Below are 22,668 nucleotides of genomic sequence, written 5' to 3' on the forward strand. Positions count from 1 at the left end.
ACAGTGATAATAGGAAATTACAGTAAAAGAGATTGTTTTGGCTTTACAGCAGCTCTAGGATAAAGTTATTGTCCAGCTAAAGTTAGTTTTGATTGATTGATTCACTTCCGTTGTGAAGATCATTAGTTATTAACTTAGGGGCCGCTAACACAACACCGTTCTAACAGAAAACCCACACCGCGGAGCCAGAGCGGCCGCCCAGCCACACAGAACAGTGCCTGGCGGCTCGAGAACGCACTCCCGGAAATAGGTTCCAAGGTGCAAACGATTATCAGTTATCTCTGCGCAAACACCAACGCGTTGTCGCGCACATGTGCATCACGTGTTCAGTCCATAGGTATGAGTGTTTGAATATATATGTACGCAGGTGTGTAGTCCTATTTTACAAATCAACCCTCAACAAACTACTTGTCTGGCCTTAAAAATGTATAATACAGAATTATTTATCGCGTCCACGTAGCCTCGTGGTTACTCTGTACAGATAAAACGACAACGTTTTATCTGTACATATAGGTAAAGGAAAGGGAAGGGAAGGAGGCCTTCACAGGGAAGAGCCTAGTTGACACTTCAGGACTGCTTTGTCGTCGTGTCCAGGCGCAGGTCCTTCATCAGATCTAGATACGGCCTGGATCCGGCGGACTGCGGTAAACCTCGGGATAAACAGAGAGACTAATATTAGCGTAGACGCCATTCTTCTTATGATGTAACAAGTACATCAGGATTTATGGGAAGTGTTCCCAGTTCCAGCTGACTTTATCTATGTAGCCTAACAATGAAGTATATAGAAGTCTATAATGTGTTGTGTTATGTGTATGTTAGGCCAAAGAGATGTGTTTTTAGTCTATTTGAACTGACAGAGTGTGTCTGCTTCCCGGACAATGTTAGGAAGACTTATTCCAAAGTTTTGGTGATGAATAGGAAAAGGATCTACCGCCAGCAGTCGATTTTGATATTCTAGGTATTATAACAACAAGGCACAGCGATTTGATTGGCTATTTGGGCTGTCATTCATGTATCTGTCATAAGGTCAATTATGACAAGCGATGTAGCATAGTACAACTATCAAATCAAAGGCTGCAATTTAATTAAGTATATAGTATGCTGAACTTTGTGTTTCAGAGAGAAGAGCGGCATTATCATTTCCATGCAATCAATTCATCATCTGGTATTTTTGGAGTCTTAGAGCATTTGAATGCTTGAAAGTGAAGAATTTAAAGTCCCCCATTATGGTTTTTCACATATTACATGTCAGTATGTCATATAGCTGTTTGTGAATGTAAAAGGTCTGCAAACTTTCAAAAATCAAAGTGTCGTTATTGTCTCCCTAAAGAAAGAACCGATTCTAAACTGCCTGAAACAAGTTGTCAGCAATTTCAGTCTTACGTCCTGCACAAACCTATGTAGGTTTGTAACAAAATTGCATGACGCCAGGCTATGATCGTCATTGGCTGCCCGTGAAAAAAGGGACTGAATTTATAGTGTTTATAGAGACTGAATGTTTAATAGAACCGTTTTAGACACTGTGAGAAAAGAGATGATACTGTTCTTCCTCGCCTTGGCACATCCTGCTCTACATTTTCATATTATTCCATGTTTTTACATGTGTAAGTAATATAAAACAGTTCTGCCCATTAACAGGCACAGAAATATATCCATCACAATATAAACAGCATAGCAATCGGATGATGCATTTGTACTTTCACACGATACATATCACCCACTTAGGACAGATGAGGGGCTTCCTCGCGCAAATCAAGGGGCCAACTACTTGTGCAATACTTGGCATGGTAACAGCTGGTTAGGACTCACATAGTTAGGACAGTGTTAGATGCATTTACCAGACTCTGTATCCATAGGAATGAGACCCTCGGGGGAAGAGCTCTGAACCACAGGTGACACAACATCAGACATCCTGTAGCACAGGCCTATGAGCTCTGACACAACAGCCCTCCATTGAGACAGCAGTGCAAGTGATCTAAACACAGACATACATCAACCACATTAACACCAGTCAAAATAATTGCCAAGACCTCTGTAAGTAGATGATTAAAGGTTAAGTGTGTGTGGAAGTACCCAGTGTTGAGCTGTTGGAGTACTGCAGTGATGCAGTGAGCTCTGCCATATAAAGGACAGCAAGCAGAAGCCTGCAGAAGAGACGACTCTGCCTTCAAAATCTCTTCTTTCAGACAAATCATCAGCCACTGCACCACTGAAACATCACAAACACATTCTCGAATTCAGATACCAATATACAGAGGTAAAAAGTTTACTCATTTTGTATTTGAAAGAGGCCATCTTTGTTTGTTTTTTTGTTTTTTTTACAAATAACCATTGATCAACACATGCAATTAGCACATCAAATATGAAAAAAAGAGGAAGCTCAACAGTACTTGACATACGAGAACAAAACTCATTTATTCTTGCAGAAGCTCAGATGCGCTTTATTGACAAGAAAACAAACCTCATTGGTTTATCAGGCAAATATATTTGAGCTTCTGTTTACCATGTAAACCATTTGGTATGCTCTATGTATTTGCACTGGAAAGAGCCTAAATTATGGGGGAGGGTAACTGATGACAGAACTTTTATTTTTGGGGTGAACTTTTAAGAAAGGACACGTGGTTTTTGAAGTGTTGAACGTGCGTTTATGTTCACAATTAAATTATGGAAAGTCTGGAGATTCTTGAAAACTGACGTCCTGCTTACATCTACAATATTGCACGGACTTGTCTAAACATCCCCATGCATGCCATTTTTTTTTTTGTTTAGCCAGGGTGGGGTGGGGGTTTTGGCTCTCAGATTTCATGTTCGGCAGGGGTGGGGGGAGGGGTTGCGGTGTTGCTATCCATTTTCTAGTGCCTTGGGCATGAGCCTGGTAGGCCCGTGCATTAATACGTCCCTGTCTAGTATACCTGCCAAGGTGTTCTGCTCCAGAGTGGAAGCCTCAGACACCTGGGACTGGTTTAGTGCTGGTGGCCGAAGAGGGATGTTCTGCTCTTGAATACAGCCGAGTAACGCGTCCTGTAGACCCGGCTCGTGCAGGAGCAAATTAAGAAGATGAGCAGCAGTGACGCTGTCGAAGGGTTTGGTGCTGGTGCTGAGGTTCAGAGCGACCTGCAACAAAGACTGCAGCCTCTCCGGCTCCTACACATATGATGAAAAGCATTCATATTCATTTGAGCATTACTTAAGACTAGTCTCAGACTCTTATTTTCACACTGACCTGAAGTCGCACTGCTGCAGGGGGCAGTTTTTGTAAGAGGTTACAGGCGAGCTGTTTGACTTCAAGAAAGTTGTTTGCAATGCAGCACAGCACAGCTTGGGCATGAGCTACACTTACTGACTCTCCAAGAGCAAAGCCAACAGAGCCTGAAAGAAAGAGTTGAACAGATGAGAAGTATAATAGAGGTGACTAGTGGTTGATCAATTGTGGATTTCTTGATGGCCGATACCAATATCTTGAAGAGCAGTGTGGCCAATGGCTTATATAAAGCTGTCTATATGATATAATACAAATTAATTTAAAGGTGGTAAATAACACATGCACAAGTTCAGCTATTAAAATTATATTTTACATAATATAAATTATTTGAAAATAAATCGATTTATTTTTCAGGTAATAAAGACCAGGTAATAAATTACACACAGTGCAGAGTGAAAATGACAGTGGCAAACTAGATATAGCGCAGCATAGGTTTGAAATTAAGTTTAATATGTTTCTCACTATTGCATAACCATTCAAATCAAACGGAAGGACCGTCATGAACGGAGTACACATTTTTTTGAAAAAATATATGAAAACTCATCATCAGGCTAGTGTTTAGCAGGTTTTACAAGGTAAGATTGGGTAATACCTGTGTTAAAGGTAAAATGTTCAGCGATCAGCAGCAGCAGGTGCAGAGCCATCAGACACCTGGAAAACGAGGCTCCTGGTTGAAGCACTTGGAATAGAGTCTCACAGAACCAGCACAGGAACTCCTGATGATAAAAATAATTATATATATTATATATATATACTCAGTGTTGATATATTAAATGAATTAATTTAGATTCATTTTGGTTCCAAACATTTCAAGGATTGTATGTTGTTCAATAAAAACAATAGAGTGCTGCAGTGATGTTGTTTTTTTGTAGGCCAACCTGGAAGTTAGCATCACCCTGGTTCCCTCAACAAAAAGCCAATTGAATTTTTAAATGGCTTTTGGATTACTGCAGAAAATAAGCTCTGTGGCCAGTAAAAAATGTATGATTCTTACTAATTTTGTTCAAGATAATCAACTGTTATGAAATTTGAAGTCTAAAAACAATGGGTCTTATTCACCAAGCATTCGTACGCACAAATTTGTGTGAGAAATTTTTACGGACAAATCATGATTCATCAAAAACTTTCGTACTAATTTTTTTTCTAAATTTATGAAAAGATGTAGGAACAACTGAAACCACACAACCACACATATGCAAAAAGCACATTCTCTGTGCAGCCTTATAATCATGTTAAGTAGTTAGATTTCATCTCTATGACTCATCTTAACTAACATAACTCCAGCTAATGAGAACAGAACATTTTTCTTCTGTTATCTTAATGTTTATTGCTTCATGTGCGTCTCCTGTATTCAACACATTACTCAATGGTCATGTAATCAGATGACTTATCTCTCTGTTCCTAATGTTCTTTGGCACTTCTTGCTGTTTAGATAAGCATTTCTAAATTCACTCCTTTAGCTATATTTTCCAAGCTATTTTTTTGTATTAGTTATGCATCATCTAATCAAGTTTCAAATGCAAAAATGCCTATTGAGTAAAATTATTTGCAAAGATAAGGATTCAAGACCAATGAAAGTACTGTCTGTGGAGTTTATCATAATTGTATCACAGACAGTTCTACCTGATACATGTTGAGGACTTGCTGATCTTTGTCGTTCTCATGGTGTTCCTGTCTCTTTTGCAGAAGCTGAGCACTCTCCTTCACCCTACACAAGAGCTGACAACACAAAACAGACATGAGCCAACCAGAACATATCTACAAGGTCCTCTGACCAATCAAAGCTTGAACTGACATTGGTTTCTACCTTCTTTAACAGACTGACAGTCTGCTGTCTGACACCTGGTGACTGACTGTTCAGATTAAAAGGCAAGAAGTGGCGGATCAGCTCCATTTCTTGTCTGGACAGTTTTTCCGTGCTACGATGGCTCTCACATAGCAAACCCAGAGCATCCATTCGCACCTGAAATGACATAAACAGCCACAATTTCCCTTTTGGTGTTCTAGTGCCACAGAAATTACATACTTTAACATGTCAGACATGAATTATTAAAGGTTCAGTAAAATGTAACGTGGTTCCAGTTAACCTGATCATGTTTGTGCACCAGAGCCTGTCGCATTAGTGGGAGAGACACCAAGCCACCCCACAGTTCTTCCTCATCAGACTTGAGAACCCCCTGAGATCGGGCAGCACGCAGACACGTCATTAGAGCACCCAACGCACCTCTGCTACCAGCCCCTGAGGAACAAGCATACTTGACACTTAAAGGCACACTATATAATTATTTCGCCACTAGAGGCTGTTTATTCAAAACAAAGGCGTAGCTTGATGACACCTTGATTTCGTGGAATCACGTCACACTCTGTGCATTCGCTCGGCGGCTACTATATGAGACATATGGTGCACACTGCAGTGAGGTAGATCGATATTAGGCATGGTAAATACGGTACTCGCAGTAAATCAAGAAAACGAGATTTAAACAAAAAGGCTAAATGTGTTGAGCTGTATAACAATGATTAGTTTTCTGTCGATGAATGTATTCAAACAGTTGCTCAGATGTCTGATAAAACACTTAATATATTAAAACGTCTTTGTTGTTTCCATGGTTTCTACAAAATAAAACCGGATATTGAGGGTAACGCGGGTATGATGTCATTGATAGGCGACACACGGATATGATCTGTGTCCTGGTTAAAACTGCTTATTTCTCTGAATTTAAATATTCTTAGAAACATTTGGGATAATGTAAGTAGACAAATCAACAAAATATATAACGTTGTTCTAGTGGTTTTTGGATATTTTGATCCAAAAATATTACATAGTGTGCCTTTAAATATATATATATATACATACAGTCCTATACAATATGCCTTTCTATAATTCAACATCACCATTTTCTAATTATCATTTCGAATACCCTAATTTTATACACATATAGGCAATTATGTGAATATTGCAATGAAAATTACTGTACTTTTTTTTTTTCTTTCTTTCTGATTTTGCATTTTTTCAGGATTGTTGATGAACAGAAGATGATTAGCAGCATTTATTTGAAACTGAAATATTCTGTAACATTATAAATGTTTTTACGATCACTTTTTGCTTTTTGTCAATTTGATGCATCACTGCTGAATAAAAGAATGAATATCTTAAAAAAAATAAAAAAAAGTCCAAACTTACGGTAATATCCCCAGGTGTACATATAAATTATATACACATATCTGTATATATTACATTGCAGGTTAAAAGTCTCTTACCCTCAGTGCAAGACGGCATCTCCTGTAGGGCCTGTACCATGTGGCTAAGGCTGGAGGGGTTGCAGCGTAGCAGTTTGGGCAGGAAGTAGTCTAGTATATAAGTGGTTTGATCCAATCGGGCTGTGCACAGTACCTGCAGCAGAGGTGTCACCCAAACCTCGTGCCATCCATCTATCCACGCATGCCCATCCCTAAATCGGGCACATAGCTGGGCCTTATGACTGACAAACAACTTCTCCAGAAGGTCGCTGGCGTACGGTGCCAGCGTCTGATCCCCCATCAGACCCAGCAGCCTGGATGGAAGTCCACCATCAAGCTTGAGTAGATACTCCGCACCCAAGTGCTCCACCAGGCAGGCCAGTGTGCCGTACTTCCCTTTCATATGCCACTCCAGTGCTAGAAGGTCCCGGGTGAGCTGGCTGATGTAAGGGTCGCTGGTGGGATCGGGTTTGTGATCACTGCAATGCTGGTGGATCTTGAGAAGGTTCTGGAACAGGGTGCGCGTCTGGTGGCGGACCCCATCCAGCGGGTGCTCCCAGTGGGCATAGATGTGGTGGTGAAGGCGTGCGATTAGAGGAGAGCCTCCAACCAGAGACGAGCGAAGGAGAGGGGGACATGTGTCGACCTGAACGCAGTCAACCGCTGCTCCGCTCCAGAGAGTCAAAACCCGAGCCACTACCATCACTGTACTGGACTCCTTCACTCTGAGAGAGATTTATGTTAGAGAGCAGATTAAATGGAAATCAAGGCTGATCAACTTTAACTAGCTACTTTAACCAAATTAACTAAGAACAGTTTTACGATGTGAAATAGGGTGAATTCAGAGATGCAACTTCTCTGAGAGAAACAATTATATTATTACTCTTACATTTTGCTTTCCGTCAACTGAAATGCTGTAATTAATTGTGTTTCTTTATAATTTTTTTATTGATAACCCATTTTACCAATAAGAAATGTGAAAAGAAAAGAAAGTATTTCTAATTTATTTTTAGATTTAATTTTTTTTTTTAGTTTTTGGTTTATATTGTGTTGCATCTTTATAAAGACTTTTTTTTTTTTGAAAATGAATGATGAATATACACTACTATTTAAAGGTTTGATTAATTAAATTGATCAAAAGTGACAGTAAGAAAGACATATCATGTTAAACAAAAAATATATATTTCAAATAGATGCTGTTCTTCTGTACTTTCTATTTAGCTAAGAATTTTGGGAAAAAATGTAATGGATTTCCACAAAAATATTAAGCAGCAAATACTGTTTTCAAAATTGACGATAATAATAATAATAAATGTTTCTTGAGCAGTAAATCAGCACATCAGAATGATTTCTGAAGGATCATGTGACTAAGGACTGGAGTAATGATGCTGAAAATTCAGCTTTTCCATCACTGAAATAAATTACATTTTCAATATATTAAAACAGAAAACAATTATTTAAAATTGTTATAGTATTTAACAATAGTCAAATAAATCCATCCTTGGTGAGCATAAAAGAGTTCTTACAAATTTATTTATTTTTTTTAATCTAGAATCCAACCTTTGGAATGGTAACGTCCACAAAATTGAATGCAAAGAAAAAAAGTCTTATCTTCCGGTTTATACATAAACAAAACAAATACACAAACAAATCCCTGGTTAAGATAAACCACTGACCAGTCAATTGTTAAAATATGTTTTTTAACCATATCCTTGTATGAATGTATTTGGCATCTTCAATACCTTGTATCTAGAGACAGGAGCACTTCAGGTATGAGCAGCAGCAGTTTCTCTGTCTGTGGACCGTGAGTCTTTCCTCTCCAGCTGAGCATAGCCAGAGCTCCATGACTCAGATACAGAGCCACAGCTGCAGGCCTGCTGCTGTCATACAGACCTGCACAGCTCAGCCTCAACCACTGGGGGACGGTGTCGCCTGCATCCACTGAACACTGCAGGAGACCAGCAACCTACAAACACATTTCACACACAGCCAGGAATGGGTTCGAATGCAGCTCAAGTTGAGATAATTTATTCAAACTGAATAATGATAGTAGAAAATACAATGCAAGAAGGAAGAAGGAACGCTCACTTACTATAACTGGTACATCGTCTCCATTCCCCATAATAGATCTAATGAACAAAACAACAGCCATCCCAGCAGTGCTCTGGACCGTCTGAAGAAACTCCTCTGGATGGGGCAAAAAAAGGCAAGAACTTATAATATAATACAAAAATAAATACAATATGCAAATCTTTTTTTTTTTTTTTAAATACAAACAAAACCTCATTGTCAATTGCATATGAAGAATACACTGGTCTTAACAATACCATCAGTTAAGATACATGTATAGCAGTTGAGTAGTCCACAGAGAACTTGATGCAGATCAGATTGGTCACTTGAAGCTGAAAGCATTGCAGAACTAATGGGTTCCTGAGATCTCTGAACCACCAGCATTGAGGCCTTCACCACTGCCAGACAGGACTGCATCAGCTGAGCCTGGGCTACATGACGACCCGCCAGACCCCTGAAAAACATACAACAATAAACCATGTTACAGACAATTTTCAAGGATTCTGGATAATAGGAACAAGATGTCAACATTTTCATCCATGTATACAGCACATTATTCAATACACAAGTGAACAGTTTACCTGTTCTGCTCCACATAATAATTCAAAGTCCTTTGGAAGAACTGGAGGACTATGAGAGAGAAAAAAATCAGTGGCTGTATTTGCAAAACAGAGCTGAGAAAGCCAAAGGTATCCAATTAAATTATTAACTTGTTTTCTAACCTTCTGTTAGCAAGCGATGAACACATTTCTCACCTGTAAATCAAGAAGAACTATTTAAAATTATATTACAGCCATTTACACTACCTCTGAAAAGTTTGAGGTCTCATAGATTTTACAAATATTTTTTTTTTAAAAAGTCTCTTATGCTCACCAAAGTTGCATTTACTTACAGCAAAACGGTAATATTGTGTGACGTTATTACAAATTAAAATAATTTTTCTATTTTTATAAAAAAGTAATTTATTGCTGTAATCGCAAATCTGACTTTTCAGCATTACTCCAGTTTTCAGTGTCATAAATACCATGTCTGCTTATCAATCTGTCATCCCTGAACATACAATATGCAATGCAATAAATACAAAAGTGGGGGGGAAATAATTCTTTATGATTTACCAGTCAAATTTGTAACTAAGTCAAGATGATTTCCCTTAATGACAAAAAAAAACAGGATTTCCGGAATATATTCATCCCAGAATATATTTAACGACCTTAAAGGAGAACTCCGGTCAATTTTAACATTGAGCTCATTTTATTGTACATTTGGAGTGCTGTCAATACAGAGAACAACTACAAAAATCGGTGTTGCCTACACCGAGTTATTCTATTTTTAAAACGCGCGTGATCATAGGTAACTAAACCTATGCGCGTGAACTCGGCAATCGACTACTTTGGACTTCAACCGAAAAACAGGATGTAAACAGGTATTTGCGCTGGCTTAAATAACATCATTTTTATACATATCTTTCACATCTACTGCAGTCAGATCCACTCGTGTTCACTCAGAAGGAATCACTCACATTTTCTGTGCACTTGTAATGACACATCAAGGATGTTAAGAGCCTAAAAGCAGGTTTAGTACTTGCCCCATTGAAGTCAACAGGGTGCAAATTTTAAAATTAGAATAACTCGGTGTAGGCAACACCGATTTTTGTCGTTGTTCTCTGTATTGACAGCACTCCAAATGTACAAAAAAATGAGCTCAATGTTAAAATTGACCGGAGTTCTCCTTTAAGTTATTTCTTTTTCCTACATTAGCCTATCGTGTATCTAACAGCCCAATTTCATGAAAGTGCATGTCTATAGCACAAATTTTATTTCTTGTGCCATTTATACACCAAAAATATTTTTTGCGTGCATTTGATACGCACTTTATGGCGTGTAATACGCATGCACACCCTTATTCCTAGCCAAGGGGTTTACAGTGCATATCATATGCACGCAAAAATTATTTTTGGCGTATAAATGGCACGAGAAATCAAATTCGTGCTATAGATACGCACTTTCATGAGATTGTGTTGGTATCTAACCATCCATGAGCACATTCGGCAATAAGAGCTAGAAAGACCACCAAAACTGGCAACTCCGCAGTGAGTCGCTGGCAGTGGCATGCACAGCTTTTGTTTCAATCGGACTGAATTCATTCCAAGTGATGAATCTGAATGTAGTTAACACATGAATGCTAACATGTGATCGGGTTGATGTGCATGTTTATATGTCACAAGCTTCAAATTGGAATTCATTTTTTGACATGCACACACTGCACAAATATAGAAAGTTTCCCGGTGTTTGCGCTTACAACCATTCTCTAACATAGGTTCTTTATTTGTTTTAAACAGTAGACATAATAATTTGGACACAATGAATGAGCATATGAACCTGCCGTGCTGCTTCTATTTATCACGCAGTAAAAATGCTGTCACCATCTGTGGATGAGAATCCGAAACAAAGACTGGTGGGACGTTGTCCTGATTCACTTCATAGATGCTGAGTGAAAGGAGAATTTCAGAATGACGGAACACTCATTTATATGACACTTTATTCAACAGGAAGAAAAGCTTGTTCAGCGCGTCATACGTCGTCCTTTCAGTTTCGGTTTTCAATCCAATCAAGGGTTTACATGTTCTCTTGATTGGATTAGAAAAGTAATAAACCACCCCTTTCAATCTGATCAAAATTATTTGCAATGGAGCTGACACTACAGTGTATGTGTTTTTTAATGGGTTATGTTATAGCCCTACTTGTTATTAAGAAATATCTGTATTGACTGCATGATCATATCACTGTATTATTTACCGCCATCCAAGCCACATATTAAAGCTTGGGGAGCCGCAGGAGGCTCTTGAGTAACACTGACTTAGACGTACCAATTTTAAAGCCATCCAGACAAGAAGTGATGCTATCTGTTAGGTGTGAGAAGTGATCTGTGTTCATAGAGGAGAGAGAGGAAGACAGGCACTCAGACAGCCATCCAACCGTTTTCTCCTCCAGCCAATCTGGGCCACTACGTAGTGCACTGGTGGAAAAGAAAAAGAATATGCCATTATGTTAAATAAACTAAGTCATTAAAAAGAGTTGTTGATTTCAAGTCACATGAATGACAGTGAAATGTGAGTACTTTTAACCTTGCTACAGCTCTCTTAAGTGGGTTCTTAGCCGGCAGTGTGGTATACAGGAACGCTAGTGTGCTCAGGCAGGCATGCAGTAAAGGACCTGTAGAGGATTCATCCTCTCTCAACTGCTCCAACATGAAGCCTGCCTGCAGTCAACATGTAAACCAATGAATTAAAAGTGTTAAGCGATTACATTCAGTATACTTATATGATGAATGTGATGCAGACCGACCTTAGAGATGAGCTGGATCTGCTCAACCGGGTCAGGTGAAGATAAACTGTCCTTCAGCACCTGAGCAAGCTCTATTGATCTACTGTCCCCCTCCATAGATAAGGAATCTGGGAGAAAACATGAGATATAAAGAAATATTACAGGAAACTATAAGCATTTGCAACCACAACACAACCACTAAAGGTTGATATCTGTCACTCACCTGTCAGACTCTTCAGCTTGACATCATCCAAAACTACAGCCTCCACTTTAGGTGTTTTTTTCTTCACAACCATGACTAGTTCTGGGACATAAAAACAAATGCAGAATAGCATCATACATTTATCATTTAATTATTTAAAAAGCTAATACAACAACTGAAGAAGATCAACTTTAAACTACAGCGCTTAGTGTAACCTAGTGCTAGTCACTTTATTGTTTCCTGCAGACAATTATTAAACCGACGTTCTCCCACACCGTACACCGTACACCCTATTTTACTGAACATTCAGAGCACTTTAAGGCATGAACATATATTGTCATACCTTTGAAATAAAGCAGGTACCGGTGAAAAAGTTCAATACTGCGTGTAGAAATCAGTAATTCCACAGGAACATAACATACACGTGTGACGCGTCAATTCCGGAGTCGCTATGAAAGACCGCCCAATCAAACATATGATTGGTCCAGACTCAACACTACAGATGTGTGATTGGTCCTCAGGAAAGTCAATCATTCATGACATCACCGTTCTCCAAAAAAACGTCCTAACCACACCTACAATGGTTTGACTGTGCGTGCTCGTAAAAAGCACGCCCCTGAGCCCGCCCACTTCCACAGGACGATGCTGGAGTGAAAACTTTGAGCTAGAAAACGCTCGCTCTTTATATCATAATTAGGTCATTAGTGCAATAACATCTGGGACAACACGGAATAATATTTGTATTATGGTGTGAAACCAGTGCCATCTACAGCACTGTAACACTGAGTGTCGGGTAAGGATACAATCTTTAACTATTAACAAAAAGTATTAGTTTGTTTTTGTTTCTTGTTAAAGGGAATAGGAGGGAATAATTGCTTAAATATAAAGTTTATGTTGTTTGAAATACACTATTTGTTGATTTTATATGATTCAAATGTAGTTAATATTGATTAATTATGTTCTGTTCTTTTCTGTTAATTTTCATGAACACAACTCTAATTGTATTGCATCGTTATTCTTTCAGCTGCAGTTAACTAGTATAGATAATTGTCGTTATGTACACATATACCTTTTTTATATCACGATTTTAGTTTAATTTTTTATGAAAATATACATTATACTCTATATACTGGTTTCTAAAGCATATTCGTCATTTATATATATATTGCCTTAATTCATTAATTTTCAATGGCCCACTAATCTTTGAAAGTACAAATATTCCACATAGTGCCTGAAATGAGGTCAGCTGTCCAATCAACTGAATTTAACCTGTAATTACAGTTAGTGGAATCATATTTGCTCTGTATTAACTGTAGAGAACTGTAGAGAAACTGTAGAGAACCTTTAATGGAGCCAAAGGACCACTGTCTACTCCTGAGATGCAAATTCCTACCAAAATTCCCAGATTCTTGTAGACATTTCTAGATCTACATTTAATGACTTTATCCACTGGCTCACTTTCCCTAAATGTGTCTCTCAAGGAGGTTGTTCCACAGTTACATGTTGTTTTTATTCACATTGGTTGAGATTCAAACCAATCTTTTGTCTTATTTAGACACAGCTTAATTGAGCTCAACACATGTTTGCACTCCCTTTGTGCTCATGCCAATGCTGTAATGACAGCTTATTATAACTAGAGAAGTTGTAGTGTAATGTGTTCACTCACACTTTTCTGTTGTGCTTTACAACACCTGATTTACATCAGTTAACACATGTTTTTCATAATTAAACTTTTACGATGGAAAAGTGTTATGGTGCATCAGTGCTGGCTGGTTTGGTTTGTTTTTATAGTGGTGGTCAGTTTGCCCAGGGCTCTGCCTGGCCCTCGAACACTTCTGACGTTTTCACACAACCAATACAGACTGTCTTTGCTGTTTATTTCCAACTATTATTGAATTGAAAGTTTGTCTCCATTCCAGTTAATATTGGAATTGGGTCATATTCTGGTTGTGCATGCACCATATAAATGTTTTGACTGGGTATTGATAAGATTAATAAGATTAATTATTAATACTCCAGTTTTTTAAATCCAAAAATGACAGCTGGCATATAGCTGTATTAATCAGAATGTTGTGGCAAATAAACACCCTCTTCAGTATATTCTCTGTTTATTTACATTTTCATTGTGAATGCCCAAACAAACATAATTCTGAGTTCTATGACACATAGGAAGTTGTGAAAAGTCAATCACGTTTTGAAGCGAGGGGACAGATTATTTTGTCTAAATGTTAATAAAATAAATTTTGCAACTCATGATGATGATTTTAATGTGCTTTCCATTTCCATTTTCCATTTGCATTTCAGTATTTATTCACAGGTGAATCAACATGGTGGGTCAAAGTTAAAACGGCAAATTAACGAAATTTTCCTTATCAATCATGGATGAATGAATCTCAACATTAATTTACAAAATAAAAGTATTTTGATAACCTATTTACAGTACAACCATCAAACATTGTTCCAATGTTGTTTTTTTAATATTGAAACAACAACATACCTACAATTTTTTAACTTTTTTTTATTTATTTTTTTTACGTTGAAGGTCAGTCACATGCCGTCTGGTTTTGTTGGGTCATTAAGTTATGTCATTAGACACATTTTGGTACTTTTTTTTTTTTTTTACAGAAGTCCCTCCTGTTATTTTTCATGTAGATAATGCATGTAGATAATTATGTGGAAACATGCCTAAGTTAAACTGGATTTTTACTGTTCTTTCTTGCATTTAAACATTTTGAAGCAAATTGATCACAGGTAAATCAACATCATGGATCAAGGTTAAATCACTGCTTATATTAGTTTCGATTTTGCATATGGAATCACTGTTTATATCGCAACATTGTTTCAACATCTTTTCAACATGAGTGAATGAACGTTGTTGATCTGGTATTTTGTTAACCTTTTTACATTGAGCATTAAGCGTTATTTAAGTGTTTTTTTAATGTTATTTTAACCACATTTCAATGTTGAAATGTTGCTGGTTGTTCAAAATGATGGTTCCTCTGTGCTCCTTAGAGAAAATATATACATAATTGTTTATCTATACATCACCCAGCCCTGCACCTGATTTATATTTGGACCTATGTTCATTAGCTTAAGTTCTTGAGTGGTTTTCTACTGCATGTTCTGTTTGTCCGTCTGCTTCAGTCTCATGCTGTGTATATAATATTGCAGGGCTTGAGGGGTGACGGCATGGCGGAGGGTGATGAATGCGCAGGCAGGGAGTGGAAAGACAAGTACATGGCCCTCGAGGCCTTGCTCTTCAAGTTCCGTGGGCAGATGAGAGTCATCCGAGAGCTCACGGCAGAAAAGGTCAGTCAAACGCATGTCTCGGTCCCTGAGTCCTTTCACTTGGACTGCTGTTTTACACTGGTGCTCTCGGATCTTTAAAAATCATTTTATCAGACTGCATGATGAGCAAGTAAAACCTACTTTACCCCTAGCCATCTTTTATTAAAATAATAACAGACGACTCATAAGATTTGTCTGCAACTGTCACCGCCCCACTAATTCCTGTCTGTATTAATATAGGAGAGATACTCAATAGTGTGAATTCTAGGAAAAGCAAAAAAAGCCACCTAACTATTTGCTCATTTCCATGTTTGGTTTTTATTTCCATGAAAGTGTGTGTGTGTGTGTGTGTGTGTGTGTGTGTGTGTGTGTGTGTGTGTGTGTGTGTGTGTGTGTGTGTGTGTGTGTGTGTGTGTGTATTTGTGCCATGGCATATTTCTTTGGCCTATCTCAAGGGAGAGCAGATTAGAGGTTAATATAAACAGACGCCTGACCACAGGGCTCCAGACTGCTGCATTCTGGGATAGCAGAATCGTCTTTGAATTACAGACTCGAGATGTATTTGGGTGCTTTAAATGTCTTGCCTTTGGGGAGAGGTCAAGTTTAGGATTTTTCTTTTACAAAATATATATTTATATTGTATGTTTTACATTACATTTCAACATTGAAGGTCAGTCACATGAAATCTGGTTTTGTTTGGCCCTTAAGTTTCCTAAAGTCGATCATGTCATTAGACACATTTTGGTTACTTCATTTCCATGGACCAGTTCAAACTGTCTGTTTCAGTGAATTGATTCATAGTCAGCTCTTCAGTCTTGCTCATTTTTAAAGTTTTGGCTCCCAAAGTTTATAAAGTCCAATAAAGTTTTAACTGCACCATCTTTCAATAATGGCCTCTTGAAACCAGCATCACAAAACAATCTGAGTTAAAGGGGTGGTATAATGCCCTTTTCACAAGATGTAAAATAAGTCTTTGATGTCCCCAGAGTGTGTATGTGAAGTATAAGCTCAAAATGCCCCACAGATATTTTTATATAGCGTGTTAAAGTTGTCACTTTTTTGAGGGTGAGCAAAAACGCACCGTTTTTGTGTCTGTTCCTTTAAATGCAAATGAGCTGCTGCTCCCGGCACAGAGAGCGGAGCTTCAACAGCTTGTGTCCTTTTACCTCACACACACATGCACTGAAAATTTCAAAGACTTTTAGCCTTTTATGTTCAAACTGAAGTCAGAAAGATGGAGAGACTCAAGAAGTGACAACATGTAGACAACATTTCTGAATGGTTAGTTGATGTATTTATGTAGCTAATAGTTATCTTCTAGTCATTGATTAGCATATTCTGTCTTGATCATCTATAAATCGTGTTCTGGGGGCGGGTTTATGTAAATGTTAGGGTTAGTGATGTCACTAACCCGGGAGGAATGTTGTGTAGTCCCTACCAGCCGTTTGTTGTAGGGCTAGTCCTTAAAAAGCAATTTCTTTAAAAGAAAATATCTCCCTTTGCTTTGAACTTTGAGCGTTGTAACTTTGCAGATGTTGTTTATGCTCAAACAGCAACATTACACAACAACTAAAGTAAAAAAAGTGAAATCATATTCAACCACCCCTTTAAACCAAATAAGTGTTATGGACACAAAGTGACTTTTACAGGAACAGAGTTGGTTCACCAATTTAAAAAAATATATATATTTTATATATCGACTGTGATTTATCTCAATAACTTGTGTAATGAAAAAAAATGTAATGATTCCATCATTTAAGAATCTCATTGTAATGGTTTCTCATTCCTTCATCTATAGACGTGTTGTTGTTATCAGCTGGGTACCGTCTGGGCCCGCTTAAGTTTGCCATCTATTATTCCTCCCTTGCATAGCATGTGGATGCATTCGCTTACTGCTGTAATTAAAAGCTGCCATTAGATGTTTACATAGGGCCTCTTTCCTAAAATGTCCTCTCACTGCAGATCCTGGATCAGCTGTGCTGTAATATACAGATAGCTGGTAAGATCAGTTTGAGGAAATGTCAGAGATTAATCCTGTAGAACTAGACAAAGGAAGAGGATGAAGGGGAAGGAATAGGTCATAGGATAAGGAAAGTAGGAAAGTGTGGGATAATCGGCCAAAAACCGATCAAATAAGAAGGTGACTAGTTTATCTTTTTTTTTTTTTCTTTTTTTTTTTTATACTATATTTTAAGTAGTGGTGCTTAACATGGGCTGGATTAAGAGATGCAACTTTGTGGAGAGCATTTTCGCATGCTGTCATTGTGCTAGTTAATTCTCACACTAGCTGTGTTTCCATCCACATATTTTAATGCTGGATGGAAACGCTAAAATGCGCATACATTCTAAAAAAGTTTTTGTCTGCTCAATTGGGGCGGATCAATTTTTGATCCGATAAGAACACATGGACATACGATAGAAACACATTTACCAAATAAATCCCTCGATGTGCAACACAAGCTCACATGACTTTGCCTCAACAGTGGATGTGATTTGGTAATTAGACTAATCAGCGGACCAATCGTGTATAATGACCTCTCAGAAGTTTCTCACATGATTGCGTTCCCAAACACTAGGCATCCGAACGCAAGAGAACATGACAGTGTTTATTGTGTTTCTTCTATGTGATCTGATATGCAAGTAATTTATGATGATTAAAAAAGAGTCACTCACTTCCCCAATTGCATCAACTTCCATTTTTATTACAGATATTTAGCGCCAATTTTCCAGGTAGTGGCAATTTTGTTCTCCTGAACACATTTGATGGAAACGAATATTCCAGTTTTCAAGTGTCAAGTCAAGTCAAGTCATCTTCATTTATATAGCGCTTTTAACAATGTAGATTGTTTCAAAGCAGCTTTACAGAGTTTAAACGTATAATTTAAGGTAACAGAGATTGTTTTGGCTTTATAGCGGTTCTTTTAATAAAGTTATTTTCCAGCTAAAATTAGTTTTGATTGATTCGCTTCCGTCGCAACGATCATTTGTTATTAAATTAGGGGCCGCTAAGACGACACCATTCTCTCTCTGTGAGAAACGCTGATGGCGGTCACATGCACATTAAGAATTGGTTCTATAGTTATGTGCGTTTGAATATATGTGCGCAGGTTTGGAATTCCCTACAAACCAAGCCTAAACAAAGTACTGGTTTTTCCTTATAATTTTTGATACAGAATTTTATTTTATCAATTCGGGGTAGATACGCGAATTGAGTTTCCCGACGACGCTTTATCTGTAGAGTGGTAAAGGGATCCTCCATAGGGAGAGACTAGTTGGCACTTCAGCATTGCGTTGTCATCGGGTCCAGGAGCAGGTCCTTCATCAGATCTGGATACGGCCTGGATCTGGCAGGCTGCGGGAAAACCTCGGGATAAAAAGTGTGCAAGTTCAATTTGCAACTTTGAATGGAAACATAACTATTAAAACCTACTACAAGAAGTTGTGTCTTTAAATGAAAGGCCTATTCATACCAAGGTATAAAGAGAACTATAATGGTGACTATACTATTGCTGACACAAACGGACTATTTAGTTTTAGCTATTTGTTCAGTAAGCAGACTCTGTTGCGGTAATTAAACTTTTTAGATATAGTTCTTGGTGCGAACAGGCCATAACTTCTTTTTAAAGCACAGCACTTTTGTGAAAAGTGACTGACAGTTTTATGCAAATGTATACAACAATTAAACAAAGTTAAAGGGACATTTCACTGCTGGAACTAGTTGACTCGAAACTGAAAAGACGCTGTTTTATCGTGAGATCCCACCCCCTATCATGGGCGGGTTGAAAACATGCGGAACTAGCTCCTACTACTGGCTGTAGTCTAGCCTCTGGCCAAAAAAGCCTCCGATGACGCAAAATGACGATTTTTGCGACATCAGAGGTTTTTTTACAGACACAATACAGAAATCGTTCATCTCAGGGGGACATGAGAGAGGGAAGCACGGTCATTCGAAAATGCTACTGGGTTTCTACTGATACAAAGCTTAATGCTAATCTGGGAAGTATCCCTTTAATATTGAGTAACTTACGTTTTAGACACAATATGTTACTTTGTCTATTTTTGCTCCACCTACTAAAATATTTCTAATGAATCAACTGCAGAACAGTTACACGTCTCCGAGCAACACACAGTAGAGTTTTTTTATTCCTAAATTAATCAGTAGTTTTGAACAATCGGTTAAGTGAATGATTCAATGACTTATATAGATGTGTTCTATTCAATCATAAGTGCTCTGCGAAGTGGACTTCACATAGTATTCTGTGTTTCTAGTGAGATTCCAATTCAAAGGGACTATCCTTCTTAGTTATCCCTAGTTAGTGGGTTGTCTCAAATTATTATGAATTTATTGAATTTCTTTTATAGTTTTGCACATGCCTTGTAGGATAATGAAGAGGTATAAGAGTGAAAGGGAAAGAAAGGGAGTAAAATGGGAGGAGAGAGACATGCGAACAGAGTGGCAAAACAAACTATCCTTTAATCACTGAGACTCCCATGGGAGGAAATGCCTGGTTTCGTGCTATACAGGAAGTTAGCATCCTAAATACATACACAAACAAACTTGTATATGCTGATGCAAGTGTGGTTTGTTGGGAGAAATGTAGGTCATTTTCTCCCCTGCTTTGCATCCTGTTTTGTAAAGTTTGAAATGAATCAACCAAACATGGACAGCAACTGCTCATCATGCAAAGAAACTCAAAACAGTAACAAACATTCGCAGTGAGCCATCCTCAAAGAATGTCACGAAGGATCACATGAAGAAAACTTCAGTGGCTAAACCATATCCTGCTTCTGAACACAAACCTTTCTTTTAAACCGTTATGGTAAAAATAAGGGCAGCTTTCAAGTGCAGTTAAATATGCATACTGTACTCACACACACAGCAAGCACACTGTGCGAAGTCTGAATCTGTTGTAGGTTAACGCTCCACTTCTCCTCGTGCCCAACACCCTCAGATTGATTCCACGTTTAGTTGTGCAGCAGTGGCCAGAGAGTACAGACATTGTTGTTATTGACATGTTTCTGACTTGTTCCCTAGTGCTCTGAGTTCAGGCCAAATTCCAAGCTCAGAGCCCTCTCCTCGGACAGCACGCCAAATATGCATATTTTATATCTGATTATATGTAAGTGTGAACTTGTGAATGATATGTATAATTGGTAACACTTTATAATAAAGTCCCATTCATTAACATTAGTTAAGGCATTAGCTAACGGTATTTATATTTTCGTTTGCCCCAATGCTCCGTTCCAAACAACTCAGGATTCTGATTTTTCCCACATCCTAATTGTAAATAACACCTGGAATGCTGTTTGATGTCGGACATCTTGACCTGTGAACTCGGGGCAAACTGATCAACCCAGACCTCAGTGAGACACGTCATTTGACATCACTTCCAAGATGGCGGCAAGTCCTGCTTCCAACAAGCATTGCGTGGAGCTACCCTATGTCAAACTGTAACAATAAACATTACGTAAGGGATAATGTAGAGCGAGGCGGTTGTTATAGCGAATACAATCCCGACAGGCTGATCAGGACGCGAAGCGGAGGGGTCTTGTATCAGCCTGAAGGGGTTGTATTCGCTATAACAACCGCCTCGCACATTATCCCACTTTTTACATGGCTACTACCAAATAAATCAATAATTTGACACAAAATATTGTTTTAAAAAGGAGTTTATTGACTTAAAAACGATTGTATTGCTTCCGCTAAAGAAAATAGTCCATTCCGTCTCTACGGTTAGAATCCTGCGTCCATAGCAACGCTCTGTTTTTCATGGCAACGGTGTGTTATACTTAGCAGCGGTCTGTTATCAAGAAATAACAGACTGCATTCTACAATAGAATTCAACCAAGCCATGTAATAAGTTTATATATTTATTTATTTATTTATATAATGATACCTTTAAATTTTGCTTTTCGTCTGCTATTTTCAATGCGAACACATTTTGTAATTTTTCTTCTTTTTCGCCATATAATTGAAACAAATATGCTCTCTTGTGTCATTGTGACATCATGTGTTCAGCAAGTGAAGGTGATGTGTGATTGACTGGAACACCAAATTGAATATTCCCAATTCCAACCTCGTTTTGAACGTGGCATTAAATTCTGTGTTTATTGTCCAGTTTTAAATGGAGATTACAAACACAAAGCTTTATCAGATTTTCCATTGCAGTGTTCTCTCCATATTTATGATTCTTTGCAATAACTCTCTGCCTCTAACCTTTCACTGGAAACTGAAAATAACTCACTCCCGCTAAACATTTACTCTTTGAATTCTATGCTTTTCAACTACATAGACAGACTAGTTTGATAGAAAAGCCCATTTTGCCAGCAGTGAAGTACCCCTTTAATAGAATTATTATAAAATGTATAATTAAAATAATTTTTCTTTGGGAGAAGAAAATATATTATTCATCATAATATTTATTTCAGTGCTGATTTCAGCAATGGACTCTTCTTGAATAGAAATGTTAGCTTCTAGCACATTCCAAAGTGTATCCAGTATACAGTGTGCTGCTGTTTCCCCTGAGTGTGTAGGACACAGATGAGTGGAGTGTGGAGCAGAGGCCGGGTGACGCTCGGGAATTTGGAGCTGTTGTGCTGTGAGGGGTGTCATACAGACAGGCTTTGTGAGCTGGCCTGTAGAGGGAGGCTGGATGAGGGGTGCAGGGCGGGCCGGCCACAGAAGGCCGTGGATGGAATTCATGGAATGGAAGACTGACTGTAGCCAGGACCATATGGGGTGGAGAAGCTAGGTGGGATCGTAGTAGATTCAAGAAAACTATTTATCGAAATGTGGAGTTTACAGTTGCAAACTGATGAAAGCATCCATGGAGGTTTTTAGTTTGTTTTGGTATAATGCACTCCCACTATCAGTCGCCCATCATGTCAATACCCATTAGTATTTTTTTTTATTATTCAACAATCAAATCATATTTTCTGTCAGAAAATAATCAGAACTAATAATACCCTTTTGTACGGTGCCCTGCACAGGACATGAGGAAGAAAAATATACTGTGGCAAAGAATTCCTTCCTTATTTCGTGTTTTATTCGAGTTTTATTAATTTGTTCCTTCGTTTTAGTTAAAATCATGGCCACATTCTTATTAATTTGGTTAATCATTTTAGTTAAATCATGGCCACATTTTATCCGTTTTCCCCCCTTGTTTTATTAGTTAAATCATAGCCACAAGCGAAATAATTAGTACATTGTTGGCCACAATTTAATTGAAACTAAGGAACAAATTGTTATGTTTCGTGCAATTCTTAATTTGTAGCAACAATATCTT

At 38.1% G+C, this 22,668-nt stretch overlaps 2 protein-coding genes across 5 annotated transcripts in view; one reads left to right on the forward strand and one right to left on the reverse strand.

Annotated features, from left to right (window-relative positions):
• thada (THADA armadillo repeat containing) overlaps positions 1–12,525 on the reverse strand; it is a 125,957-nt gene extending 113,432 nt beyond the window's left edge. For 3 of the 4 annotated variants that reach the window (XM_079856045.1, XM_079856044.1, XM_079856043.1), the window contains exons 1-19: positions 12,438–12,525; positions 12,116–12,196; positions 11,914–12,020; positions 11,694–11,827; positions 11,436–11,584; positions 9,292–9,324; positions 9,151–9,199; positions 8,827–9,023; positions 8,592–8,686; positions 8,242–8,465; positions 6,521–7,224; positions 5,350–5,501; positions 5,070–5,225; positions 4,886–4,981; positions 3,855–3,978; positions 3,224–3,369; positions 2,913–3,144; positions 2,074–2,209; positions 1,839–1,975 (exon numbers count right to left, since the gene is read on the reverse strand). In XM_079856045.1, the coding sequence (XP_079712171.1) occupies positions 1,839–1,975; positions 2,074–2,209; positions 2,913–3,144; positions 3,224–3,369; positions 3,855–3,978; positions 4,886–4,981; positions 5,070–5,225; positions 5,350–5,501; positions 6,521–7,224; positions 8,242–8,465; positions 8,592–8,686; positions 8,827–9,023; positions 9,151–9,199; positions 9,292–9,324; positions 11,436–11,584; positions 11,694–11,827; positions 11,914–12,020; positions 12,116–12,188 (2,944 nt within the window). In that variant the 5' untranslated portion in view covers positions 12,189–12,196; positions 12,438–12,525. The remainder of the gene's footprint in view (positions 1–1,838; positions 1,976–2,073; positions 2,210–2,912; positions 3,145–3,223; positions 3,370–3,854; positions 3,979–4,885; positions 4,982–5,069; positions 5,226–5,349; positions 5,502–6,520; positions 7,225–8,241; positions 8,466–8,591; positions 8,687–8,826; positions 9,024–9,150; positions 9,200–9,291; positions 9,325–11,435; positions 11,585–11,693; positions 11,828–11,913; positions 12,021–12,115; positions 12,197–12,437) is intronic. The other variant, XM_079856046.1, reaches the window with a different exon arrangement.
• A 203-nt stretch (positions 12,526–12,728) lies between these two features.
• Positions 12,729–22,668, forward strand: part of plekhh2 (pleckstrin homology domain containing, family H (with MyTH4 domain) member 2) — a 45,265-nt gene continuing 35,325 nt past the window's right edge. The window contains exons 1-2 of the mRNA XM_079855034.1: positions 12,729–12,887; positions 15,266–15,403. Of these exons, the coding sequence (XP_079711160.1) occupies positions 15,284–15,403 (120 nt within the window). The 5' untranslated portion in view covers positions 12,729–12,887; positions 15,266–15,283. The remainder of the gene's footprint in view (positions 12,888–15,265; positions 15,404–22,668) is intronic.

Source organism: Squalius cephalus, assembly GCF_949319135.1.
Source record: "Squalius cephalus genome assembly, chromosome: 21".
Classification (NCBI taxonomy): domain Eukaryota; kingdom Metazoa; phylum Chordata; class Actinopteri; order Cypriniformes; family Leuciscidae; genus Squalius; species Squalius cephalus.